Source organism: Trichophyton verrucosum (assembly GCF_000151505.1).
Source record: "Trichophyton verrucosum HKI 0517 chromosome Unknown contig00859_1.f1.exp, whole genome shotgun sequence".
NCBI classification, from domain to species: Eukaryota; Fungi; Ascomycota; class Eurotiomycetes; order Onygenales; family Arthrodermataceae; genus Trichophyton; species Trichophyton verrucosum.
Genome location: NW_003315231.1, coordinates 160,546 through 186,784, shown reverse-complemented (window position 1 = coordinate 186,784; position 26,239 = coordinate 160,546). Strand labels below are relative to the sequence as shown.

The 26,239-nt window shown below is 48.3% G+C and overlaps 9 protein-coding genes across 9 annotated transcripts; 5 read left to right on the top strand and 4 right to left on the bottom strand.

Moving 5' to 3' along the window:
- Positions 1–839: 839 nt before the first annotated feature.
- TRV_07021 (uncharacterized protein) lies at positions 840–1,364 on the bottom strand (the record flags this gene model as incomplete). Its single annotated transcript, XM_003018962.1, has 1 exon — positions 840–1,364. One exon carries the CDS (start codon positions 1,362–1,364, stop codon positions 840–842), a length of 525 nt encoding a protein of 174 aa, XP_003019008.1.
- A 95-nt stretch (positions 1,365–1,459) lies between these two features.
- TRV_07020 (uncharacterized protein) lies at positions 1,460–1,890 on the top strand (the record flags this gene model as incomplete). Its single annotated transcript, XM_003018961.1, has 2 exons — positions 1,460–1,465; positions 1,657–1,890. The coding sequence occupies 2 exons, from the start codon at positions 1,460–1,462 to the stop codon at positions 1,888–1,890; spliced, it is 240 nt and encodes a 79-aa protein (XP_003019007.1).
- Positions 1,891–3,901: 2,011 nt separating this feature from the next.
- On the top strand, positions 3,902–4,219 carry TRV_07019 (uncharacterized protein; the record flags this gene model as incomplete). The annotated part of the gene is made up of 1 exon (XM_003018960.1): positions 3,902–4,219. The coding sequence occupies one exon, from the start codon at positions 3,902–3,904 to the stop codon at positions 4,217–4,219; it is 318 nt and encodes a 105-aa protein (XP_003019006.1).
- Positions 4,220–9,065: 4,846 nt separating this feature from the next.
- Positions 9,066–11,741, top strand: TRV_07018 (mRNA binding protein Pumilio 2, putative; the record flags this gene model as incomplete). The annotated part of the gene is made up of 3 exons (XM_003018959.1): positions 9,066–10,685; positions 10,741–11,296; positions 11,362–11,741. The coding sequence occupies 3 exons, from the start codon at positions 9,066–9,068 to the stop codon at positions 11,739–11,741; spliced, it is 2,556 nt and encodes an 851-aa protein (XP_003019005.1).
- A 1,899-nt stretch (positions 11,742–13,640) lies between these two features.
- Positions 13,641–18,464, bottom strand: TRV_07017 (uncharacterized protein; the record flags this gene model as incomplete). The annotated part of the gene is made up of 1 exon (XM_003018958.1): positions 13,641–18,464. The coding sequence occupies one exon, from the start codon at positions 18,462–18,464 to the stop codon at positions 13,641–13,643; it is 4,824 nt and encodes a 1,607-aa protein (XP_003019004.1).
- A 992-nt stretch (positions 18,465–19,456) lies between these two features.
- TRV_07016 (uncharacterized protein) lies at positions 19,457–21,556 on the top strand (the record flags this gene model as incomplete). Its single annotated transcript, XM_003018957.1, has 4 exons — positions 19,457–19,526; positions 19,598–19,908; positions 19,977–20,147; positions 20,207–21,556. 4 exons carry the CDS (start codon positions 19,457–19,459, stop codon positions 21,554–21,556), a joined length of 1,902 nt encoding a protein of 633 aa, XP_003019003.1.
- Positions 21,557–21,727: 171 nt separating this feature from the next.
- On the top strand, positions 21,728–22,775 carry TRV_07015 (uncharacterized protein; the record flags this gene model as incomplete). Its single annotated transcript, XM_003018956.1, has 3 exons — positions 21,728–22,026; positions 22,092–22,271; positions 22,331–22,775. The coding sequence occupies 3 exons, from the start codon at positions 21,728–21,730 to the stop codon at positions 22,773–22,775; spliced, it is 924 nt and encodes a 307-aa protein (XP_003019002.1).
- A 247-nt stretch (positions 22,776–23,022) lies between these two features.
- On the bottom strand, positions 23,023–23,765 carry TRV_07014 (peptidyl-tRNA hydrolase domain protein; the record flags this gene model as incomplete). The annotated part of the gene is made up of 2 exons (XM_003018955.1): positions 23,023–23,380; positions 23,485–23,765. The coding sequence occupies 2 exons, from the start codon at positions 23,763–23,765 to the stop codon at positions 23,023–23,025; spliced, it is 639 nt and encodes a 212-aa protein (XP_003019001.1).
- A 1,832-nt stretch (positions 23,766–25,597) lies between these two features.
- TRV_07013 (uncharacterized protein) lies at positions 25,598–26,183 on the bottom strand (the record flags this gene model as incomplete). The annotated part of the gene is made up of 2 exons (XM_003018954.1): positions 25,598–25,846; positions 25,947–26,183. The coding sequence occupies 2 exons, from the start codon at positions 26,181–26,183 to the stop codon at positions 25,598–25,600; spliced, it is 486 nt and encodes a 161-aa protein (XP_003019000.1).
- Positions 26,184–26,239: the final 56 nt, after the last annotated feature.

Genomic DNA, 26,239 nt, shown 5'->3' with positions numbered 1-26,239 from the left:
CGGAACCTCTGACGAACAGCCCACAAAGGCCTTGTTAAAACGTGTATCCGGGGCGATTAGTTAGAGCTACTGGCGAGCGGTAGGAGTTGGAAGCAGCGTGAAAGCTAACAAGAGGGTGGTATCAATCAACCCACACTTTTTGGTAGCTTCACGTTTGGGATGTTTTGCCCAAATTTGATATCACGTGGCTCTACAATGACCCCGGCATTATATTCAGAATAAATAGTTAAATTAATGGATTTACTAAGAAGTATAGCCGAGATACACAAACATTACGATTAACGCAAGTGCTGTGTATAGAAAGGTAAGTGGTTTGGGAGATAAGGAAAAAGAAACAGAGAAAAATGGGGGTCCAATTTGGGGGGGGCGCAGGGGCCGTCCGGTAACATGCCGACGGCACCATGACCAAAGAAGTAGAAAGGTTCATCATACACACCAAATGAAAATAGAGAATAAGAATTAAGAGGGAGAAAACCAATAAGGGACAAGGAAACAGGAGGAGGAGGGTATGCCACAGGGTTACTTACTCACACCCTAGGAACGTTTCAGGGCATGGTGGGTCATGACAAGGAATATACAGAAACAGAACGATCGGAAGACCCAAGCTCGCATGCCTAGGCGTGAGGGGGAAGAGCCAAAAGGGTAGTCGAGCTGGGTAAAATATGAGTATAAAGGGAAAAGAAAAACGCACGCTGCTAGGAGCCATAGGTCCGAGAGGTATCGAAACGAAAAGAATAAACGCCCAAGCGTCGTAGTCGTAAAATGGGAGGATTCACCGCGCGTGGAAGAAGAGGAGATCTATAATTTTTGGGCTGAAGTAGGAAACAAGCATTCATTGTCTATGAATACTGTTTGAGATCTCCTTTTTCTTTGAGGCCGCCCATCCGCTCGAGGTCGAGGGACTGAAATCGCTCGGTGCTGTCAGACTGGTATGGTGGCAGGTCTTCATTGCATGGTTCGAGACCGATGCCGCCTTTTTCACCTATTCTGACAACCACAACCCGGCCAGAGGTGCGCTTGCCAGCAGCATCTTCCTCCTCCGGGAAGGTGATGCGAATTTCAGGGACTGGACTCGAAGGTCGGCTGGACTCTTTCTCATCGACCATGCACTGACCGTATGAGGTGGCGGTGATGGTGAGACGGCGGCGGCTGGTGGTTTTGTCGTAGAGGGGGAGTTCGGACTGGCGGCGCTCCTGCATGAGGCGGCGTCTTCGGTTGAGGAACATCAGGATACCGACCAGTGCCATGGTAAAGAGGATGATAGCAAGCAGGGCAATCAGGAGGTTGACGAGGGTAGGGTTAAGGTCATTGTTGCCACTCTCCTTGTCATCACCGCGCTTGAAAATGGCGCGCAAGTTGTCCATATTGCTTTGCGGTTGTGGTGTTTTGTTGTATTTTCGGGTGGAGTATTGTCGGAAGACTAAGTATATTTTCGAAAAGAACGGCGGTTATCTGGTCAATGAAGGTCTGTATTCGGGCAGGACTGGCGTGATATCCAGGCAGAGTATTGCTGTATGGTCGTGAATGAATAGAAAGATCGGTAGGTCGTCAAGGCGAAGAAGATAAAGAGCGCGGGTCAAGTTGCGAGCGTCAATCAAGCAGAGAATGAACGGACAGTGAGGCAGCCAGCGAAAGAATGAATCTGGCACCCACTAGGGAGAGTCAAAGGAGGCAGGAGAAGAAGAGGAGCAGCAGTCGAGCTCGAAGCGCCGAAGACGTGCTGCCGGTGATGTTGTTGAAGGTCGAGAAAAGGAAGAAAAGAAAGAAACGAAAGACGAAGCGAGGAGGCAGAAAAAAGGGCGGTGCCAAAAGGGGGAAAAAGGGCGGCAGCACCCAGGGCAGACGCCGCTAGTCCTGAAGAAGACTAGTGTTGGAGGCATTGGCCAATAGAGATGAGGAATTCTCCACTTCGCGCCGGTCCCGTGGGAAATTCAGCCAATGAGAGCAGCGAGGTGCCTTGCTTGCTTAGTCAGAGACCCACCAGCTTAAGCCGTTTAAGCATAAAAGGGCGAAAAAAAAGATAAAAAAAGAAACACAAGAAAGATATTAAAAAAACAAAGACGAACAAAAGAGGGAGCCTGATATTCTACAGAGTAGGAGTCGCAGTGCGAAGACACGCCTCGACAGAGGGCGGTGGTGCTGTCGGGGTGGGCGTGCGAGATGGCTTGCCGCCGTGTGTGTGGTCGGAGGGCCTGCATCGTTGCCCTGCCAGACATGAAGGAGCGTCATTGGCCCACATGCCCTGCCAACAACTGCAGGGAAGCGCCGGCGCTATCGAACCACAAGAGAGGCTTTCACACCAGCAGGTTGTGTGACTGCGAACTCTAACACACCATCCGCTGGCCAGGAATTCATGCTAATATTATTATTATTCATATGCTCTCGATAGGTGAAGATGCAGCAGAGTACTCCATACGGAGACGTTGGTTTCATTTGCCGAGTTATTGTCACAATAATGCAGAGGTTGACGCTCCCTGTGATACGGCAAGGTAACTCCGAGTGACGTGAGAACAAAAGTCGATGGCGAGAGCATTCTCAGAACACCCTTGCAGGACTGGCCATTATTATTATTATCATCGGAGTGTGGCGTGGTGAGCGGCAATTGCTCAGGTACGGAGATATGAGGCCTTTCCCCGGCTCGACTGGCCTGGTCTGGCTGGGTACGACTACGGAGTACGGTTTTTTGCCATCGAGCAAAGAAACGTCTCGCCGGACAGAGGGATGCAGGTCTTGGGCATCGAACAATCCAGCATTTTAATCCCAGGTCGTTTAAAAGAAGATAATCTAAAAATGCCTCGTTTTGAGGCCCAATATATATCCCCCTGCCACCACTTGCTTTCTCCAAAATACAAGATAGGAGAGACCTCGTTCCGTTCGTCCAGCGGACCAGACCCGAGAAGTTGACAGCGGTTCTGGCCATCGTGCCGCCATTTCGACTATTTTTTGTCTATCGAGATAGGTTGACCTCCTGGGTCTGGCGGAGGTTTTCTAGCTACGTACATAGGACTATTAGATACTTCCCTGTTCGTGTCGGTGAATTCCCTGATCGTCGCTCTTCGCCGGGAGCCAGAGGCCAGTTTGCACCGAGCCTGTGGGATACTGGACGGGGATTCCTATTTTTATAGCCTCCTTTCTCGCCTCTTCAGCAGGGTTACCGCCAGGGATTTTCGCTCTGAAAAGCTCAGGCCGCTTGGCCCCCTCTCATGCAAGGGGCCGAGTGAACTAAAGAGAAAGCGACATGTTATTAATGGTTAATTAACAGGAGTTAAGACACTATGCGTCTATCAATTTCGGAGTTTTCTTTTTTTTTTCCCTGGATATAAAAAGTATCCGTCGGTATGCTGCCCGTTTAACCCACGTTGTTTATTTGGTAGACGCTAAGTTGCCGGTGGATTCTTATGAGGCCATTATTTACTTTCACTGCCACTGATGAAGTCGGTTTGATACCCAAATTGGAATACCCCATAGCGGTAAATAGATCTTTGAGACTGCTGGCGCAGACGGGAGGAGAGGTGGTCATATAGATCGTCATTTTCTGTACCATCTTGTGCCTAGTTCCGGTCCCAAACCACTCATTTACCGTGCATTGCATGGAAGAAGTTGGAAGCCCGGCAGTAGGGCTGCCTCCACTATTTGGATATCATACCAGGCGCCGGAGAGCATGCAGTGGAAAGTCTAGAATATAGTAGTAAGTAGTAGTTGGTGGTGGTGGTGGTGGTGGTGGTGGTGGTGGCCCTAGATGGGTTGGGAGGGGTGGTTAGACGAGAAATACCTGTTTGATATACCGTCCGTTCCGTCTTTATATACGAGAGCGTACGGAGTACAAATAATGGATATATAGCTTAAAGAAACGAAATTGAATGTGCATTTTAGGGATCAACTATTTTTACTAGACAGTATGATGGTGGCAGCTCACCTTTCTACAGTTGAACAACGCTGTACCCATCTATTCAGCATGAAGTATTTGCCTTGTACCGAACCCTCCCACTGTTCTACCGATCGACGGTGGCTGATAGTCGTCCTTCCCCGTACCTGGCTTGGATCCGAAGAAGAAAAAAAGGGGAAAAAGCAACAATCTTCCTCTTTTTTTGGTCGGTTCCTGAGAGCAAAAGTTGGTTTTCTTCTTTTGTCACCAGCCATGAGTTCAACCACGGATCAGCAGATTAAGATGAACAGGTACTCCAACTATGAAGTCATCAGTCCTGCTATAAAAGAATAATCTTGGTCGCAGAGCTGTACAAGTACCAAATTTTCAAGTTGGGTTTAGTAGTGTATCAGTGGTGCAGGCCCCCAATCCTGCACCGGGTGATCAGCTTCTCAGCATAGCCCAGCTTTCTGGGCAGACCACACTTTATTGCTTTTTTGCTGTTTCCCCAGAGTCCGAATGGTTATACCAGACCACCAGAGAGATATAGGACGGACTCGCGACTGTGTGCATAAAATCTGTGGATATAGCAGAGCATTCCCCCATGCGGTAGCGAGACTGGTACATGTACAAACGAAGGAGATGAGCATTGTGGCAGTGCTCCCAATTGCACATCTACCAGCCCCAGTCCACGCAAAGAGAGCTAACAAACAGTGTCGTGTGCTACCCCACGCAAGTGCAATGGCTAACAAATTTCTGCACAAGCAGGCCAGGTCGGGGCTGAAGTCGACAAGCAGAGAAAAGAAACAGAGACTGTCTACCAGTGGTTGGTAGCTTGTACTCCATACAGACTGATTTCGACGGCTGCTGGTTGCTGCCTGACTGCTCGTATCTGCGATGTACAGGAATCGATCATGACACGTATATGCCATCTCCATCCTGTTCAGCTAGGCGAGGCCACAATAAGATGACCAGTTAAGCAGCCGAGTAACTGTTGGGAGGTTTGACGAACCAGCAAGATGTAGCTTGATGTCAGTACTCGTCGTGCCGTCCGTTTTACGACGAGGACGGGTAACCGTACGGAGTACTCCGTACTGTACTCCATCATAACCCTCTCCTCTCTGTACGAGCGAAAGCACTCCCAGAGACGGTTCCAAACCTTGGAGTACGGGGGAGGGGATAGAGACTAGGGCCAGCGTATGGATAGAGGCAGTGGACATGCCAATTATATGTGCGTAATATGGACGATTATCCCCATCCCCTATCATTCATCCCTCGTCTTCCAATGATAAAAACGGCAGGCAATTCCACACCGGGCCGGGCAAAAGGTCACACAGCAAACACACTCACATATAAACGCTGCCTGTCATTCGAAGTCTCTGTACAACTTTCCCGCTAGAGTATGGGGGGCCGCATCGGTACCCCAACTATCGATCGTAAGTTAGTAAATTACCATGAGAGGACAAGCCAGAGCCAGAACGGCAATAATGGGAAGGACTATCAGGTTGAGGAGTCAAGGGTGTGTTGGCGTATAAGTATATGGATTTGCTTCTTTGTGGATCGTCTAGTTTCCCAGGATCAAGTGGACCCCTATACCGGCCTTAAAACGATCTGCTAGGTGGGCCACTGGCCCTATCTTTGAGACTTTTAGCCTCCCCCCCTGCGATGCTCTTCTTCATAACCGCTCAAGTAACTAAAATGGCCGAGGCGTTTTTCAGTTGTGTCGGGGGGGAGGGCCTGGAACCTTTTGCACGGAGTCCACCTCTCAAAATAGGTAGATATCGGGTTGTGGAAAGAGAGCTGTAAAACATGATAGAAGGGTCTCCGTCATGGCGAGATTGGGGGGGGGGGGGTGTAGCTTCCATACCACTACTCACACACCCTGACGTTGGCAGTCGACCATGAGCCATGAGACGAGTAGAAGATATTCGCCGATCCGTGGCCCATTGGCCTCCGCGCTGGTCCACCGTCGCGATTGGCGCGATGGTACGGGAGAAAGCAGAGGTCCCATCCATTATTATTCCTCCCTTGAAAAGCCAAAAGAAGAAAAGAAAAGCCAAAAGGGAAAAGAAGAAGGGCGAACTGCTTCTGCTTTCCTGCCCATCCTCCACCCTCTCTCCTCCCCGGGTCCCCTTCGACGGGGCTGGGCCATGACGGACAAAGATGCTGTACACAGCAGGACGATGTACGATGAAGGCGAAATGTTGCACATAGGCGGGTAATACCCAGGGCAGGCTAGTGTGTGCTTGCGGCCCCATCGTCCCCCCCCCGGCCTGCGCTCTTCTCGCTGCCTGCCTCCGTCTTGGGATGATGCTCATGCTGCATGTCCTAAAAAGCTTCCCCCTTCCCGTAGCTGCATATTCCGTAGGCCCTGAACTGTGTACCCATCCGCTCGAACTAAGAGCAGAGATGCTTGAAAAAGAAACGAGCGAAAACAGGAAAAAGTGATACGTACAGCGGGCCAAGTTGGCCTCTTCTCTCCCTTTCCCACTGCTAGGCTATCTTGGCCCTTCATTCTCACCTCGCCGTGACAAGGTGACATCCAGCCAGCGAGAGGCAGGCGGGCGTGTGCGGTTTATCCAGAGACAGAATGGAGTTCAAGCGGTCCGTCTCTGGCTGCTGGCGAGCTTGATAGTTAGCTTGTCGCCGGAGGCCGGTAAGAGTATTATTGGCAGCACCTGGGCCCGTCAGGTCGGCCGCAGCGTAGAACAGCCAGCCGGACAAATGGCCAGCCATGGCCAAGCGTAGGTTGCGGGCGTCGAGCAGCCTCTCCTCGACGTTTCTGGCCGCGGTATTCGCCTGTGTTTGGGCGTAGATATATTTAATATCAAATCCTGGTGCACGACGGTTAGCATCCGGCATCCCTGAAGTAGCTTGGGATAATCCTCAACCTTCGTTCTGCTCTCCCGTCCGCATCGTCAGGTCATTGTCGTGTACCGGCCTTGTCCCTCGCTGCCCGTTGCCTTTGTACGCCGTAGTTTCACACGCTGTGCGACCTCTTGCTGATACTTCTTTGATTTTTGCTTCTTCTGCTGGCCGTGGGTGGCTTTTTTTCTTCTCTCTCTCTCTCTCTCTCGTCTCTGCGTCCGCTTTCTTCAGGCCAACCACCACCAACCACCACCACCACCAAAACGACCTCCCGGACGGCGACAACCACGACGACGACGACGACGACGAGCAAAAGTCCCTTAATTCGAGCGGACAGCGAGGCCTCCAGACGGCAGTCGACTTTTTGTCCGTCTTCGCCTACCATCGAGAACTGGACGGAAGCCCTGCGGTGCCATCATGTTGCCGTCTGTGTGACAGCTTCATGCGCTTTTGACCTCTCTTTGTCCTCCATCGCAAGCCGCTGCCTTTGCTGAGCTGCGTCTCTTCGTTTCCTCCTCCGTCTCGCTGAAACAGAAAGCAAACGCTGCTCCGTTTCGTTTCGTTTTCGTTGCTGGCCGCTCGCAGTCCGCAGTCTCGCAGGTGTTGCGTGCAGACAGAGATCTCCGCCAGCGTCCACCACCACCACCACCACCAACCACAACCACAACCACCAACCACCAGCACCACAACCAGCATATAAACGACCACGGCAAAGAGAAAGCAAGACAAGCGTCCGTCCTCGTCCTTTCTGCTCCCGCTGGGCCCCCTGATCCGCATTCGATCTTCCCGCCGCCGCTCTCTCCTACGTCTTCTCGAACCTGGTCTCCCCCAATCGTTGTCCATACCGAAACAAAGCTTTGCTTGCACTGTAAATAGAAGCTCCGGCAGCTCAGAATCCCTCCTCTCGGAACGGCCCCCACGAGAGAGACACACATATACACCTACATACCGCACGCACGCACGTCAAGCTCCTCGCTCACTGTACGTTGCCTTGCCGCCGTTTTGTTGTGACCGTTGGAGGCAGAGCCAGAGCCAGCCCCAGCCCCAGCCAGCCAAACAGACGGATAGACGGCCGGAGGGGGACTGCTGTATGAACTGTCGAGACTGGTCGCGCTTCACCCAGGGGCGTATAATGTGAACACCAGAGGTCAGTTGGAGCTCTTCCTTTTCTTCTTCCTTCTCCCTCCTCTACGGAGTACTTCCTCTGCCCTTATCAATTCCCAGGCGGCTGCTTGCCGCGATTGTGCTGTCAAACGCATCCCGACCTTGCCCCATTCAATTGCCTGCATTCGGGTGCCTTGCTCTTAATTACCCTTCACTAAGACCCTCTGCTGCTTGTTTCCTTCTTCCCCTTCACTCTCCAGCCATTTCATTCCCTTCTTATTTCTTCACCTTCGCTGTCTTGCCTGTCCGAGAGAGACCTGGTTGGTTCCGTTCAAGGGTCTCATTCCACGGTTCAAGGCCGTGTCACTCTACCTTCACCATATATCAACTCTCCCGTGCCATAATATTTCTTCTGGTCTCGATCTACATTATTCTATATCCATCTACTTCTCTCTATCTGTGCAAGCTCTGGTCCCCCTTTCCCTGTTTCTTCCTTTCTTCCGTACGGCTGTCTTCTGTACATGATCTAGTTTGCTTTGGCAACAGCTTGATACTACTCCTCCTTCCCCAACGTCCAAATATACACATTCACACTGCTTTCCCCGTCACTAAAAGTTGCTGAAATATTCACTGCTACAGTTCACTAACTGCTTAAATCTAGCGAACAGTGACTTATCAACACTAATTTTATTCACGCGCAAGGCCTCTTCCTGTCTATGCCTATAATCTCTCGCAAATAAATTTGCTGCCCCTGGAACATATTCCTCTTCTTCCTTTCTTCCTCTTTTATCTATTTCTCCCCCGCACATTCAGACCTTCTTGCTCCTGCAGATAATCCGTTAGAAATCTCTTCCTCTTTTTCACTACACAAAGCTCCTTTTGATTTCCACGTTAAACCCCCCTTGTTATCATTGCATCCTGTCTATCCGAAGCACTATGGCTGCTATAGGGATGTCCAACGCAGCTTCACAGCAGGCGGTAAGTAAAACACTATGGTCTAAATGTATAGACCACTGCTAACTCTTCCTTAGGCGCGTGCAAATGGTCGAAACTCAACCCCTTCAGCTGGCTATGCTAGTGAAAGAACCACTCTTGCTCAGTCTTCTGCTGCGTTTGGAAGTGGAGGCTGGAACAGCAATATTTGGTCACGTTCCGCTATGACTGGGATTTCTAGTACCATGGTGGAAAATACTCACCCAAAAGGTATAGTTTCCCCATCTAGTCTTCCATGACTTTTTCAAAATTCTCCATGCTAACCCCAGAAGTGGCTACTACTGCTGGCGGAGATGCAGTGACGGGATCTCGCTCTCTTTTGCCTTCATCGGAGGCCGAAGGCTGGGCTGGACAGCCTCTTCCGTGGAATTTTTCCCCTACCTCAAGCTCTCATGCGTCTTCGGGAAATGCAAGGTCAAACACTCCTCCAGGACACTCCACAACTGTCAACCCTATTACTCGAAGTGAAACTCTATCCTATTTAGCATCAGCCCAACCATCCGCTTCAAACATGCCAAATAGCAACCGGGTTTCAAACTGGAGTCATTATCACACAACCTGTGATTCTCCAGCGTCTACCACTGCGTTTGACAATGGTGTTGGAAGAAACAGTCAGCATGCATCTACTATTAATGGAATCACAAACGGAAGTAGTGCACACAATGGGCTATCCGCGCAGGAACCGCAGATGAATCCATTTGACCATGGCAACACCCTCCCATTCAGGGAAAACTCCAGGTCAAATGATCAATCCTCCTACTTTCCTCCAGCCTCGTCCATAAACCTGGCTTCAATGACTCCCTCCTCGAGCCATTTTGGAGGTGGCACTCCACGTCATTCGATATCAACAGGTCACGGTAGGCCCAGTTTAGCTGAAGATGAGCTTGCAGCCGCCTTATCAAAAATAGACGTCAAGGTTGCTGGCGCTTTAGCTGAACACCGACAACAAGCTCTACCTCCAAGACCGTCATTCCAACAACGCGCATCGTATGACGCTGTCTTGTCCCGTGCCAATTATAACATCGAGCCTGAGGAGCCCCGTACCCAGTACGCAACATACTCCCGAACAATCTCATCTCCTTCCGTCACTTTACCCTCCCTCATTAGAAGACAAGATCGCACCCACCCAACTCTCGAGCGCAGCTCTATCCCCGGCTACTATTCTAGCGTCGATGGTCAGATCCAGGAGTCCATGAGCCAGGGGGTGTACTCTCCAAGATACCGTTACGCTGCTGGTGAGCGTAGCCCTGAAGAACAAGCTGAACTCCTAGCCCAGGGTTTGCGAGCAACCTTGCAACAGCAGCAGGAGCAAGCTTACCCTTCCGTGGCCATGAGCCAGCTCCCTGGAGGTATTCACCTTCCTCCAGGCTACAGATATGCGGCATTCCAACCCCCCCAGCCTAACGGTATCCATCCCGTGCAACTACCCCTCTACTCTATGGGCCCATTCAGCCCTGTTTCCCCGTCGCTGATTCGGCCTTCCACTTCAGACCAAGATTCCAACCAGGTGACGCGTAGTCCAGTCCTACAGGAGTTCAGAGCAAACAACAAGGGGAACAAACGATATGAGTTGAAAGATATCTACGGCCACATTGTCGAATTCTGTGGTGATCAGCATGGCTCTCGCTTCATTCAGCTCAAGCTTGAAACTGCGAACAGCGACGAAAAGGAGCGGGTGTTCCAGGAGATTAGGCCCAATGCCGTACAGCTTATGATGGACTTGTTTGGCAATTACGTTATCCAAAAATTGTTTGAGCATGGCAACCAGGCACAGAAACGTCTGCTCGCACAGCAGATGCAAGGCAACATTTGCTCACTCTCTGTACAGACGTATGGATGCCGCACTGTTCAAAAGGTAAGCTTTCATTCAATTACCATAATCTACACTTACAGGACTAACCAAGTCTTAGGCACTTGAGCATGTCCTCGTTGAGCAGCAAGCCACCATGGTCAAGGAACTTGAAGACAGCGTGATGAAGTGCGTTACCAATCAAAACGGAAACCATGTCATCCAAAAGGCAATTGAACGTGTTCCAAATCAGCACATTCGATTTATCATTGATGAATTCCGTGGCCAAATTCCACGTTACGCCACTCATACTTACGGATGTCGGGTCATCCAGCGCATGCTAGAGCACTGTCCTCTGGCTGACCGTTTATCCATTCTCGCTGAGATTCACGCTTGTACTCCAAGCCTCATTTCCGACCAATACGGCAATTATGTCATCCAGCACATAATCGAGTTTGGAGAAGAGGTTGACAAGAACAAGATCATTTCCATTGTCCTTGGCCAAGCAGTTCATTTTTCCAAGCACAAGTTTGCCAGCAACGTGGTAGAGAAGAGCATCACCTTCGGCACTATGGAGCAACGTTTAGCCATTACCCGGATTCTGTCTGCTGTCAACGAGAAGGGAGAGGGCCCCTTGCTTGGCCTGATGCGCGACCAATACGGCAACTATGTCATTCGTAAGTTTCTCTCTTCGGATTCTTTCACAATGTCAATATCAGCATAGCTAATGGTTGGTATATAGAAAAATCCCTCAGCGTCTTGGAAGGTGACGACTACAAGATGCTTGTAAGCCGAATTCTGCCATTGATGCCTTTGCTGAAAAAGTGCAGCTACGGCAAACAGATTGCCGGCATTGAAGGGCATCTTCACAAATATGGAAACCCAGCTCCTTCATCCCCAACCTCGCCTGCGGAGAGCGGCAAACCACTAGGCTTGGATGTTGACAATAACGCGAACAGTCTCGCATACACTCGTGATAACAGTCCTGTCTACGATCTTTCCCCCGTCACCGCAGACAGGAGCTCTATACCAAGCGCAAACACTAGCGTATTAGAAGAATGTCCGAATGAAATGGCAAAGGAGGACGGCAGTGCCATCCTCAAGCCAGCAGCAGTCATATAATATCCACAATCCAATGAAGATTTCAAGGGCCATTTCACAATCCAGCCCGGTCCGACCCAATCTAGCGAGGCATTATGAAATTTGTACACTTAATCTAATCGACCACCTTTCAAATAATGGAAACGAAAACGGATATATACTTTTTTAGCATGGGGTTTAGGGATGGGAGGAACATCACTCGTCGCTCTCGGTCGCTCTCGGTCACGTTTTCGTCCATCGCATCGCGTCGCATTGCATTGCAGCAACTTCAAGCAAACAATTTGCCTGTCTAGGCATCTCACCCCCCGATTAGCGCTGACATTTTCCATTCCATTCTTTTATTTTTCAAACAGGTATAAATGGCGGTTTCTTCTCTGGTTTCCTCTTCACAATCCATAGTTATCTTCCAACGTACCTACTTATCCTCACAATCTTCCTTTTTTTCCCTTCGAACTGAAGATACATTGCGTTCTCCTACTTCCATTTTATTTGCCTGCCCTTTTACACGCCTCGCATTTCCCCCTTTTTTCGGTCACGGTGACATTTTCATCATCGATATTACTGCTATCATGGGTCTTCAGGGAGTTTTTTTCATTACCAACTAGTTTAGGGAATGGTTTCTTTTCCAACGGTACGAGATAACATACGGTGGAAAGGAACACAGGGCTGGCGTCCAAGGCATGTTATTCTTGTTATCTCTTCAGTCGATTCTAGTTGATCTTGCTTTTCTCTGCTTCACATTTCACGGGTACTCGGTTTTCATTATACATTCAATCACCTCGACCGAATAAAACCTACAAATGAACAGGCTTTTCCTCTACTTTTTATTTATTTTTATTTTTATTTTTTTTTCTTTTCTTCTTCTCTTTCATGGGCACGACAGAATCAGGAAATTTTCTATCCTCTGCATCCTTTGAGGGGAACTCATGAAGTTGAAAAGCGGCTTAAGTCTTTTCTATGGACATCACGGATAACAGGCACAGGGTTGATGTTGACACTTCCATATTTTGAGACCTCGTTTCTTTCTCAGCCAGTATGTTTATATCTCTTAAGTTCATCAATGGCTGCTCTTCTGGTTTGCAATTTTCTTCCTTCATCCTAACTATTGATTTGTATTGCGACGGTCGAGTCATCTCTCGCCCCGGTTCTCGATATTTTACAGAGATTAACCTCGCAATGATAGACGCAATATGTTCAGCAGTTTTGCTTAATCAGTCAGAATCGTAGTTCTTTATAACCAATTAACGAGGTCTTCAGCCGAATCTCCTTGCTTTTTCCCTGCTATTGATTTCATGTTCGTGTTAATCTAGCTTTCAGCGAACGCTTGAGGGAGGTCGGGTCTTAAGGTGGTTTCTCGCACTTTGTTGGCTCATGGCATTTTGATAGACAGCCAGAAGGTTCAAATAGTCTCGTTTCTTCCCGTTTGACACCCACCAGTGACAGAGATCGGCAGTGAGTTTTGACCCATTGCGAGGAGCCGACGTAAGTGCGAGGATACATGGAGACGAAGTACAGGAACTAAAATGAAAAACGACGTCATCGGCTACGCGGTCACAAGAAGCTACGGCTGCGTGAAGAACAAGTTTTCAAAAACCAGCGATTTATTATAATAGTTTATAACAGTTTCAACGCTTACTTAACGAAAAGGGGTTTGGGGCTCGTGATGGTTTTCTTAGTTTTTTGGATGTTAAACCCGGAGGAAGGGTCAACATGCGTCGAGAAGGGGGAAAGAAATCGAAGCACAAAACTTTTTAATCCGTTATCTTAGCAAGGGGGTATACCTTAAAAAACAGAGCTTGTCGTAACATTGGAGGGGAGGGTGAAAGGGGATAATATATTAATGCAGGACGGAGAAGAATCGGGGGTTGGAAGAGTGCAAGGCATGATACATCGTGATGTTGGCAGGGAAGGAAGCGAAATTCAGCGAGTCCAGCGTGAGAAATCCAGGCATTGGAAGGCATTAGCGTCCATTGTAAGGTTGCGTTCTGTACCCAGGCCGCTACGGAGGCTGCCGTCCTCGGCATACTGTTTGGTATTGCGTCGCGAGGATGGGTATGAGCCATCGCCGTACGTACTACCGCTGCCTGTGAGGTTGTTTGAGGAGGCGTCTGGGCTAGTGATGTCAGGGGAATAGCAGGCGTATGCACGATCCCGAAGACGACGGATTTCTCTCAAGCGGTTCTGCCAGGAAGAAATGTATTCGCCGCCGTGGCTACAGACAAGTGAGAAAACAGATGCATTCAACCCAATGATTCTGACAAAAGCAGCAAGATTCTTCCCACATATGACCTTTGGGATGGCCGCGGCAGATAATTCAGGCATGCCAGGCTTGCTCAAAACCTTGACGGTGTAGAGCCTGTGGTTGAAGTCGTCGACAGTGAATTTTCCTGCTTTGTCTTCTGAGCCTATTCGGGAAGCTGGCGTGATGACGATATCAACGAAGTTGAACTGCGTTGAGATGGTATTGAGGTCAAACTCGGAACCAGACCGGTTGAAAATAATGTTCACGAAGTCATTGCCGATGTGCTGCTTCTTGTTTACGCATTGCGGGTCTGCTTCCAGGTTCGTGGGCATCATGGTAGCGATATGGTATACAATCTCAGAGACTCGATCACGCCAGGCATAGATATATTTGCCATCTCTCTCATGATGGAGGCCCTGAGGGTTAAACTTAGGGTTCTCGATGGAAACTTTAGTTCCAAGACTTGCGATGAAGAGTTCATAATCGGGGCTGCCGTGGTCGTTGGCGAAAATTTCGGTCTCGTCGGTCTGGCCCTCACCAATGTACAAAACTCCAATCTTATGACCATCAACAATACTGTTCCTATCAAAGGCGCTAATTGCTCGTCGAGTAAAGTCATCGTCAGGCAATGGCAGTGGCTGTAATGGGAGTGCTGTTGGGAATGCAGAGGCGGTCATCTGCAAGAGAGCATGACTCGGTAGTACCGAAGTTTGAGTTGACGGGTCGTCAGAGAGAGAATATGAGCGGGGGTTAGTGGGAATCTGATGGGGCAGGACTGGTGCAGTTCGCTGTTGGAATATGGAGTATGTGGTCCCAGACGCTTGTCTCTTGGTGACCTGATTTAGACCCGAAGCACATGCTGTTTCGATGGTCACAATACTGGTACCAACAATCCAAGTTCTCTTCACTACTGGACCGTCGGATGGCGAAGGTGGGAAATTTTCGAATGGAATGGTGTCTCCCAAGTCCGAATATGCAACTCGCTGCATCATGTCGATGAACACCTGGCTCTGTTCTTCAATGACTTCTCTACCCTGCTCATCATTGAAGAGTAGCCGTTTTGTGATCCAACCAACATGGTTAGGCCGATCCTGTAACTTAAGAGATAGGAACCAAAACACCATAACGTGGTATGTCAGGTGGTAGACATATCTGGCAGCATTTTCCCCACCATGAATGTCAACTGCCTCTGCCGGTGGGTTAGAAATAGGATCTTTTGAGCCATTGCTAATACGCGTGGGCATGGAAGCAGACCGGCTGTTGGCAGCCTCGCTATTCTTGTATCGTTGTTCTCTCGAGGTCTGGAGGTAACGAATGCAGATACCAAATACAGTCCGGATTTCTTCATCGCGGAGATTGACGTAAACTTCGGGCAAACGGGCAAGTAAAGCGAGGAATTCAAGGATATGAACCGCAATGTGGGATCGGGTGATAACCTTAGACATCTTGTCAAGAATAGCGTTTAATGACTTTGTTACCGACAAGGGGATTTCATGGCAGCACACGCTCAGTGCGTGGATACATCCACGAGACGTACCCTCCCATGATCCAATTCCATACATAAACGAGCGAACGAGCTCGTCCTGCTCGCCTTTTGCAAAGTGTGCATGGAAGCTGATAAGCATTGTCAGAGCTTCTAGTAGGCAGATAGCGATATCCTTCTTTTTCACTCCTGTCCATCCAAGTGGTTCAGGGAAGCTCTCATTTTTAATCTGCTCGCACAAAACACTTCGAAGCAGCGTAATTTGAGGAATTGCTGCACGGAAAAAGTCCCGATTAGCAAGTTGAGCACTGACGTGAGCAGAAACATAGCTGTAGATATCCCAGTCTTTCTCGCGCTGAAGAAGAGCAATGATGGCCTCAGCCCAGAGGTTCACTTTCAATACGATGGTGGTATTATGTTTATCGTTGTTGTTTGGCTCTTCGCTTTTTTGCTCTTCGTCTTTTTGCTCTTCGCCTTTTTGCTCCTCGGCCTTTTGTCCTCCTTCCTTGCCTTGAGCTCTAAATGCGTAAACATTGCTTCCTAGCTTGAGAACCGTCATGTCAGGTAGCTTGCTCTGGTCATCAAAGGCCCATATTGGTGCAACCCATCGCGATGGGCGTCGAGAGATAACACGATGGCTATGGCCTCCTATCGGGGTTACAGAATGGTCTTTCAGAGATGATCTGCTATTAGGAGTGGATGATGTATCGTTATCTTTTGAGCGTTCTGTAGATGACTCTTCACTGGCAGTCGATTTGGTTGATTCGGCAGTTCGCAGCATGCTCGCAGTCAAGTGGCCATTGTCTATGAAAGATGCGATGTGCACAACACCGGAGGTATCGCATCGAAGCCGGAAAAGTAGTCGGAGGGCTGAGAGACGGGAGTCAGAAGGCCGGCTCGTCGACAACGCAATGTCTATCAGCTTCTGGTATACTTTCAGAACAACTTGAGATTTGGTCTCCAGCCCTTTTAGGAAGATGCGGATGAGTCCCCATGTCGTCGCGTCACTGAGAGACGGTGCAAGCGTGTCCGAGGCCAAAACATAGTGCGGTACCGGCTTGGTCCCGGAAGGGGACATGTCGTCTGTATTTTCATCGGCATTCATGGGCTGGCTTAGGGTATCGACAATGAGGTTGAGTGTATCTTCGTCTGAGCTGGCTGTCCCGTCCACCAGAAAAGCTACCAATTCCTGAAGAAACAGGTACGAATCTTCTTCGGTGAAATCCTTAGTAAGGGCACTTACAAGACCCTCCTTCAGATATAATTCTGGAGCATTTTCACTGAAATATGCATCTCTAAAAGTTGCCAAAGCAAGTATGCGAGTTTCGGGGGCCTTTTCACGGTCCAAAATGTAATCTTGCACCAATTTCCAGGAGTAAGTGACCCAACCGTCTGAAGCGGATGGATGGCACAGCCTTTCAGCTCTCAATAGACGTATAGCTAGTTCTGCCTGAGAATGGGTAAGGTGTTTATGGGTGTCAGCCAACAAACGCCATGCTTCGAGCTTTTGAGCCTTGCTCAAATTCGGCCAAAGCGATTCCAGAGAAGCTGAAATGCGGGTAAGATTGGCGATTATGTTGGAGCGTATGTCATCTGCCAAGGAGGCTTTAGATGGAGGAGTAGAGGCCGCTGGGAGGGGGGCGGGAGAGAAGTTTGAAGTGGGAGAGGTAGGGGCGGTGATGTCGATGGCTCGATCCGAGCAAGCCAGCATGACATTAACAAACTCCGACCAGTCGTGTTGAAGGGCGACCTGCGAAAATTCACCCTGTAACGCGTTAAGACAAACTTCTAGGATGTCTGTATCGATGCGGCCGTCCTTTCGAAGCGAAGCTTGGTGCAGAGAGGCGATGAGAGGCTCAAAGTCAATCGTAGGCATCCCATCTTGACCATATGCAACTAGTAAATCACGGAAAATGTCAACAGCGCCGCGTGTGACGTTCAGGTTCCTGTCAGGTCGTTCGGTAGTCTCCATGAGGAACGTATGAAGATTCTGTATCATATCTGACTGTTTGCTAGACTTGGCAAGACTCCGGACGGCTCTTGACGTTGGGCCTGCTAACGACTTGACCGAAGCGTGAATGCTGCACAAGACTTCGAGTAACGGAATGAAGCTGTCATCAGGGACACCACAAGTGGCGATGATGGCATCGAAGACAACCAGGGAATTTTTGATATCCACGGCAGCACTAGTCTTTCTGCAAACAGTGAATATCTGGTCGAGAACGAGTTGGATAACCTCCGGCCCAGGGGGGTGGCGTTGTAGAGTCACAACATCGACGATATGTTGAAACAACTCGCCCAAGATGGCCTCATCGAGAGTAGCACCACTGGGCCTCTGTCCTCTGGACCGCTTAATCTTCGATCGTATAGCAGCGGTTTGTTCGTACAGTGGTACAATCCATGCAGCAATTATCTGTAGAACGGGCTCATAGGTGAAATCAAACTTCCTCCCGTAATCTGAGAGGGAGATAAGCGCCTTTACTCGACGAGCAATGACATCCGGATGTGAGGGCTGAGAGATAGAGCGAAAGAGGGACTTGCGGCCGGCTAGTGACAGATCCTGGCGGGCAGAGACATTTTCCAGCAGAATTCCGCCTGAGGTACGTGCTTCCGACGAACTTGGGTGATCGATGAGATAGGCAGCCTGCTCCCAGAGGGTGATAACCTGGTCACCACTGAACCCGTGTAGATAGCGTACCGCCTTCTCGGCCTCGTCGGCAGCACTCTGGAGAGGCTGGTCCGCCGCCAGATTATGAAGGATCGTATCGAAACTCGGCGTGTTTGATGCATCAGACGCACCCGCAGCCACGCTGCCTCGATGAAGGGCCTCGAATCCAAACGTTACTCGGCTGCCACGTCTGCCTTCCATCTCGGGTGACAACGCGCCTCCTGCGTTCTGCGCATGTAAAACCGGTGACTGCGACTTGGGGCGGCCTACCGCGAGAGTCTTGAAGACGTCGGCGAAGGATGAGGTAGACGGTTTGTTTTGTGGCGCTTGGGGGACATCGTCGGAAGACATCCGCCCTGACGGGCGAATGAGTCAAGGTCCTGATGGCCAGGACAGTGACAGGATGGCTTGTTCACTGCTGCGCTTAGTCGTAGGCTTAGTCGTAGAGCGTCGCTTGTATCCCCTTTCTTCCCTTCTATCCCGTCTCTTGTTGGTATTGATATTGTGAATTTTGGTTTTGTCCAGCTTGTTGGCTGAGGATAAAAGGCCAGGTCTCCTATATCCGCGCCAACATTGTAAGGTCTTTGGACATTAGGCTGTTATATACTTGTATCGGACAGGGGAGCAGGATCAATCTGCAGCCGGCGATGATGTCTTCTAGCACTGTGACCTGGTCAGCAGCTTATTAACAAGAGCGTGGTCATGCCTATCAAAATGGCGTTTTGAACTACCAAAGTCCACGCCAAGCGCGCTACTTGATAGCAAGACAAAGATAGCCCAAAGGAAGGGAATTGCGGGGTGGTTTAGTTTTGCTCACCTATTCAAACAAGCAGCTTTATAGGGGAGGTATCAAAGCAGCAAAACAGTCACCATCAAGCTAAGAATAGAGGAAGCAGGTAAAAAAATATATATATCAGGCCATAAGCAGAGAAAAAAAAAGCAAGAAGTCGACGAAAGAAAAGGAAAAAAAAGAGTTGAAACTTCGACGGCCTTTTTTTTTTTTTTTTTCGTGGCGAATCCGGGGGAAGACGGACTTTTATTATTCCGGTTCTCTCTGACTAATAAATGACTAAGCTATGACATAAGCATCTCCCCTCTTGATGTTTTTTTTTTTCTTTTTTGTTTTGGTCGAAAAAGAAGACGAAGAAAAGGAGGATATCAAGATCTCTACGTCCCGGTGTTGAACTACAACATTCTTTCTCTCCAGTCTACAGCCACCATAGCAAGGGGCGTCAGGCTGTCTGGTCAGCTGGAAAGTACTCGCGCTCATCTGCCTCAGACGAGAGTACCCTGTCGCCTTTCCCTTGTTCCGTTATCTTTTATAGATCAGATCTACCCCCGCCATGGCTAGCAATCTAGCTCCAATTGCGCAGCTTCTGGAGGCCAGTTTGGACCCTCGACAGCACAAACAGGGTAGGTTAGCTCCCTGATTAGCCCTAGGTATTATGAGGATGAAGAAGCTGATGTGTGGCTGCATTTTCTAGCCGAGGCTGCCTTGAAGCAAGAGGAAGCTAAGCCCGGGTTTTCCCTCCAACTTCTGCATATCACAGCATCCGAGACGTTTGCATACAACACCCGTCTTGCCAGTGCACTTTGCTTCAAGAACTTTATCAAGAGGAACTGGACCGACGAGGAGGGCCAGTACAAGCTACCGGAGAGCGATGTCGTCACCATCAAGCAGGAGCTGATAAGCTTGATGATATCTGTGCCCACTGGCATACAATCTCAGCTCGGAGAGGCAGTCAGTGTCATTGCAGACAGTGACTTTTGGGAGAGATGGGACACACTGGTCGATGTTTGTCTTCCCTTTCTATATGATATACATATGGAAACCTTGATAGCTAATCTAACATTTCGCCTCAGGACCTTGTATCCCGATTGTCACCGGAGAATATCAAGACCAACATCGGTGTCTTGCAAGTAGCCCATTCCATCTTCAAGAGATGGCGGCCCCTCTTCCGCTCCGATGACCTCTATAGAGAGATCAACCATGTCCTTGGGAAATTCGGACTACCATACTTGGCTTTGTTCGAGGTAAGAGCTACTTTTTTAAAAATTTAAACTGTCATTGCCATTGTATTAATACATCGTAGTCTCTTGATGCATACATCGAGAAGAATAAGGATAACAAGGAGAACCTCATCCTCGGGTTTACCCAGCTCAACCTCATGGTCAAGCTGTTCTATGACCTTTCGTCCCACGACTTGCCTCCCATGTTCGAAGAGAATCTAGGAGCAATCGCGACACTGTTCCTGAAATACTTAATGTACGACAACAAGCTATTACACACAGATGATGATTCGGAGTCTGGTGTACTGGAATTCGTCAAAGCAGGAACCTTTGAAGCTCTCACCCTCTATGTTCAAAAGTACCTTGATGTTTTCGGCTCGCTTGTTGAACAGTTCATTGGCAGCTCATGGAATCTGCTTACCACAATTGGCCAGGAGACAAAGTATGATATCTTGGTTAGCAAAGCGCTGCAGTTTTTGACATCTATTGCAAAGATTTCAGAGCACGCGGCGGCGTTCCAGAACGAAGGAACCCTAGGTCAGGTCACCGAGAAGGTCATCTTACCCAACATCACCCTTCGAGAGTCTGATGTGGAAATGTTCGAGGATGAACCCATCGAATTTATCCGAAGAGATCTTGAGGGCTCTGACAGTGATACAAGACGACGAGCTGCCACCGATTTCCTCCGACAGCTTCTCCAGAACTTCGAGGATTTAGTCACTACAGTGGTACTAAGATATGTCGAGCACTACTTGGCTGATAATGCCAAGTCTCCATCTGACAATTGGAAGTCTAAGGATACCGCAGTTTACCTGTATTCCTCCATTGCCGCTAAAGGCGTTGCAACCGCAAGTCATGGCGTCACCACTATCAACTCCCATGTCAACATCACCGAGTTTTTCCAGAAGAATATCGCTTCCGATCTAGTTGCCGAGACTGGTGTGCAGCCAATCTTGAAGGTGGATGCCATTAAGTACCTCTACTCATTTAGAAGCATCATCACCAAGGACCAGTGGCGGGAGATTATGCCTCTATTAGTGAAACATCTCGCATCTTCAGACTACGTGGTCTACACCTATGCCGCAATTGCTGTTGAAAGAGTCTTCGTCCTTACCGATGCTTCTGGTGCTCAAATCGTTCCAGCAAGTGAGATTACCCCCCTGGCCGGACAGCTTCTCGAGCATCTCTTCCAGCTAGTTCAGAAAGAGTCATCCGCACCCAAAGTTCAGGAGAATGAGTTTATCATGAAGTGCATCATGCGAGTTCTTGTGGTAATCAAGGATGCTGCTGTTCCCCAGACAGAGTCCATTCTCAACCATCTCATCCGGATTACTGAGATTATCAGTTCCAACCCAAGCAACCCACGTTTTTACTACTACCACTTTGAAGCTCTGGGCGCACTCATAAGGTATGATATGATGCCTCCTAATTAATTGCAAGGTAAATTGCTCACCTTTTTGTTAGGTTTACTGGGCCTTCCCAACCAGATAAGCTTGGCCAGGCCTTGTATACTCCGTTCTTTACTCTCTTGAGGAATGATGTGTCGGGAAAGTTACCCCTATTCTTTATGCGTGTGCTTCCGATAATAACATCCTACAGAATTTATGCCATATGTATTCCAGCTGCTAGCTGCGTTACTTGAAGTAGACCCCACTGGCTCATTCCCAGACTACTTCAAGGATATGATTGCCCCCATTCTTGCGCCAGTTATGTGGGAACAGAAAGGAAATGTTCCTGCACTAGTTCGCCTGCTGCAAGCTATCGTTCGACGTGGGGCGGATATATTGAGCAAAAACAACCAAATTGAGCCCATATTAGGGATCTTCCAAAAGCTAGTTTCTTCCAAAATTAACGAAAGCTATGGCTTTGACCTTTTGGAAACTGTGATTTCGACATTCCCCTCGTAAGTTCCGTCTATATATGACCCTTGAAATCCTGTTTCAACATCCGACTTATATATTATTCTAGGGCTATGCTACAAAGCTACTTCCCTACAATCCTTCAGATCATCCTTACCCGACTTCAGAACTCGAAGACTGAAAATTTCTCACTCCGTTTTGTTCGATTCTACCACTTCCTCTCAGCTCACCTAGAGAATGGGTACGGAGCCGACTTCTTCATTCAATGCACTGAAAATATTCAAAACGGGTTTGCTTCTCCCCACCTTTCATCATTAGTGACTACGTGAATTTCTAACATTTTTCTAGTGTTTTCACCCCCATTTACCTTAGCATAATCCTTCCGGAATCGAGGAAGCTTGCTCGCCCTCTTGATCGCAAAATTGCAATTATTTCATTTGCCAAAACTCTTGCACACTCTGAAGCTTTCGCCTCCCGGTACAAGAAGGGATGGGGTTTCACATGCGAGGCCCTACTATATCTTCTCGACCAACCGATCCTGCCTACCACTGGTGACGACATTGTAACCGAGCATGATGTCGAAGACATGGCATTTGGAGTTGGATTCACCCAGCTAACAACCATTAAGATGCCACCTAGAGACCCTTGGCCAGAGACTGGCCCGCAAGTCGGCCAGTGGGTTGCTACTTACCTGAAGGAGCAGAACAGCAAGAATAATGGAAAGATTCAGAACTTCGCTCAAGAGAGGTTAGATCCTCAGATCTTACCCGGTTTGGCCAAACTTCTCGCATAGATTAAGGATCTTTCATGATTCGAATTTTAGACGGCCAATGTCTTGCCTGAAATACCAGAGTTTAATAAGGACGAATGTTTATTCCCCTATATGTTCACAGATGATGATACCGATGACGGTGACGACGATGTAGAAGAATTCAGGTAGTTCAAAATACAAACTCATATCCAGACCGAGCCCAAGTTAATAGTACATCTAATTCCCAAGATAAAATAACAACTAGTTGAGCACCCGCTAACAACCCAAATTATTTCTCCTCCTCGCTAACCTTTTCATTGGCTTTACCTGCTTCCTCAACTTCCTCTATACCATCTGCTTCACCCTCACAAATCTCTCCTTCCTCCTCCAATCCAGCTTCTGCCCTTTTCTTCCTCTTCTCCTCCTCCAAAGCCCGATACTTCCTTTTACTTTTCTTCATCTTACTCGCCTTCCTTTTCTTCTTCACGTTATTCACTATAGCCGCTCGACTCTGTTCTCCTTTCTCAAGCAATTCTATCTTCTCAGCGAGTATCCTCTTCGCGATTTTCCGGTTCTGTGATTGGGAACGTGTTGCTTGACATTTCACAACCGTGTTTGTTGGTATGTGAATGAGTTGTACGGCCGAACTTGTTTTGTTCTGGGATATAGTAAGTATATATTTTTACCATATATTGCAGTCATTAGTTATGTATCTTCTATTGCAGCGCCGTTTTGCTAATCATATATGCACCTGATCATCCCAATTGGTGAAACAGCTAGTTTGTGAAGGGCAACTAACGACCGTGGAATGAGTGATTGACTGACAATTTTTTGGCCCCCTGGGCCTGATCCTTTGAGGTAGGTTCCAGTTATTTCAGATTCGTCTAGTGTTGGGCGTGGAGGCATCTGCTTCGCTAATGATAGGGGCGAGGCCTGGAAGAAACGCACATGGCCAGCATATTGGATTAATTGCCATTGAGCGGTTCGCTTGGATATATGTCTGAATGGGGCTTGTGGGTATATTTTGAACATGATGCCGACTATCAACCGCGGCGATGGATAGATGTTGTTGACATGGATGGTTTAATTTCATCGAGTCCGAAACGGCAGCCGTTCCCTGCAGCTTCCGTATAGTCAGTTACATAATTCCTATTGGTTAGTTAATTAAGCCCAACGTCCTTCCAGACTTGACTGCATTAGCTTTCCCATTAACGACTTTTTATTGGCCTATTTCATGCCTGCAACAACGTGACAGAGATAAACTGAGCAGAGACAATAGCTTACATCATCAACCCCTTTCTACAACCCCCTATAAAGTATTCGTTCATGGAGCAGAGAAACATTAATATAGTACAAAGTCCTCGCCTATTTCTGGAGTATCTATAGCCTAGCGGATAAAGTAGAGCATATAGTCGGCTTGCACGGTTTGATCTTCTGAATAGTATCTAGATGAAGAAACACTCAAGCTCCAACAGGGTGTATTGGTTTGATATAATGTATTCAGGATGAACATCACTTTTTGAGGCGCTGGAGGATGTATTGTATAGTGTTAGGGAAGTAAAGTCAAAATAAAATAGTATGGCAGGCAGCACCACGCGGCGGGCGATATGCTGTTGGTTGTTGTTGTTGGCTTCGGCTTAGATTGAAACGACAAGTTAACTAGATCTGCTGACTTAGCAAGGACCTTGCCGCAACTTTTTTATTTTATCTCCAAAAGTTCTCGCGATAACAACAATCACAGCAAATGCGCAATTTAAGCAATTAAGTCCTTCATTTCTATTCCGTACGACGAAGTTATTCGTTTCACTAGACTGCCTACATCAGGGCAGATTTCTCGGACCAAAAAGCTGTCCCAAGACCGCGGCGCTTGTCAAGTCAACCGAGTCCACCATGTCACAAGGAACGGCATCTCCAGGGGTTTTCATGTCTTTCTTCCGGTGGCTCCGACTAAAGAACTACCAGTATGAGGTGACCTTCTCACTCTACATGTTGACTCCTATTGAGAAAGTAGTTTTCAGTAAGTATAGCCTGACCTTGTATACCTTGATCTTCTTTCGGTGCTCACCTCCTTGGATTATCGGACGATTTGGCTAACAATCCACTGTCCAGATACCATCCTTATCCTCTTCATTTCCATGCTCATCACTGCCGCCTACATATATCTGCCTGACCACGTACTTTCTCTATACCGACATATCAACTATTACTGGGCTGGGCAGCCGGTCGCTGACCAGATTGCGCTACATGCGGCTAACATGAAACTCTCTGCCGCTACTGCAACTGCCGCCGCCACGACAGCTGAGGCGTTGAAAGAATTATGAGTGATACTGGATTTAGCGACTTATATGAGCCCATGGATTACTTCTGCATGTTTATGTTATACCTTTTAATTGCACTTCCATGTGCTTAATTTTCCTTTCGGACCTCCTTTCCAAGCTATGCTCCTTTTGATGGTATTGATCTTCTCGACGACGGCCCTTTGTTGTGAATTACTGCTAGCGGATATCCGGCGCTTTTTGAGCGAATATGTGGTATAATGCCGTGTTTCTTGTATGTATAGTATATTATTGATTGCTGTATGGCACCCCTTTTCCAGCTACATCTCCCAGGCTCCTGAATCTGTTCTATCCCAAGTTCACAAATATAACTTGATGCACCGTGTTTGAGATGAGATTATGCATGTAAATTGTGTTTCGCGCAAGTCTTATGCCGTCGACATGAGTCGTTTAAACCCGAGCTTGATATAGCTTCTTCACCCAGTGTAACTCCACAAAACCATCCAAACGCCCGCAAATGTACAATAGGTTGTATGATACAATGTATAAACAACGCTTCCTTCTCCATACATGGATGCACATGCACCATTATTCGGTTGTCGAATTCGAAGTTGCAGCGATATTTTCGAATTCCTTTTGGATTCTCTGCTTTTCAAGCAATCGCTTTGCTCTCTGCTCATTCATCCGGGCTAGTTCCTTGTCTATCTCGCCTTTGTCTGCAGGTATTTTATGGGAGTGTGCTGTGGTCGGCCAGAAGTCGGGGACACTGAAGCGTTCCTCCAGGTTCGTGCCAAAGTAGTACATCCATCCTATGGGGAATCCAATATAGAGGCCGAACTAGAATAAATACCCCATTAGTCTAAAATATGATAATATATTCCACCAGAACAGTTGAATATGATCCAACATGGCACATCGGATGTGCTCTATGGCTTACCTTGAAAACCTCCAGGTTCCCGCCCTGTAGCCTGCGCAGAATGCTGCTGAACATGTTGCCGGGTTCTTGGTTGAGAATAAGCGTGGAAATGTGCAAGCCAGGAGTGTTAACCTGACAATGTGGTCTCAGATGCTGGTAGGATTGCGAAATGCGGCCATGCCAGCAGCTTTCTGCCTCTTCTCTGCTTTCCTCGACCCTTCTTTTCTCGTTCCCATATAGCCAATCAAACGCTTCCATTTTAAATACGAAGCTTAGTCATAGACTCTCGGTAAATTATTATTCCTAACACTGCT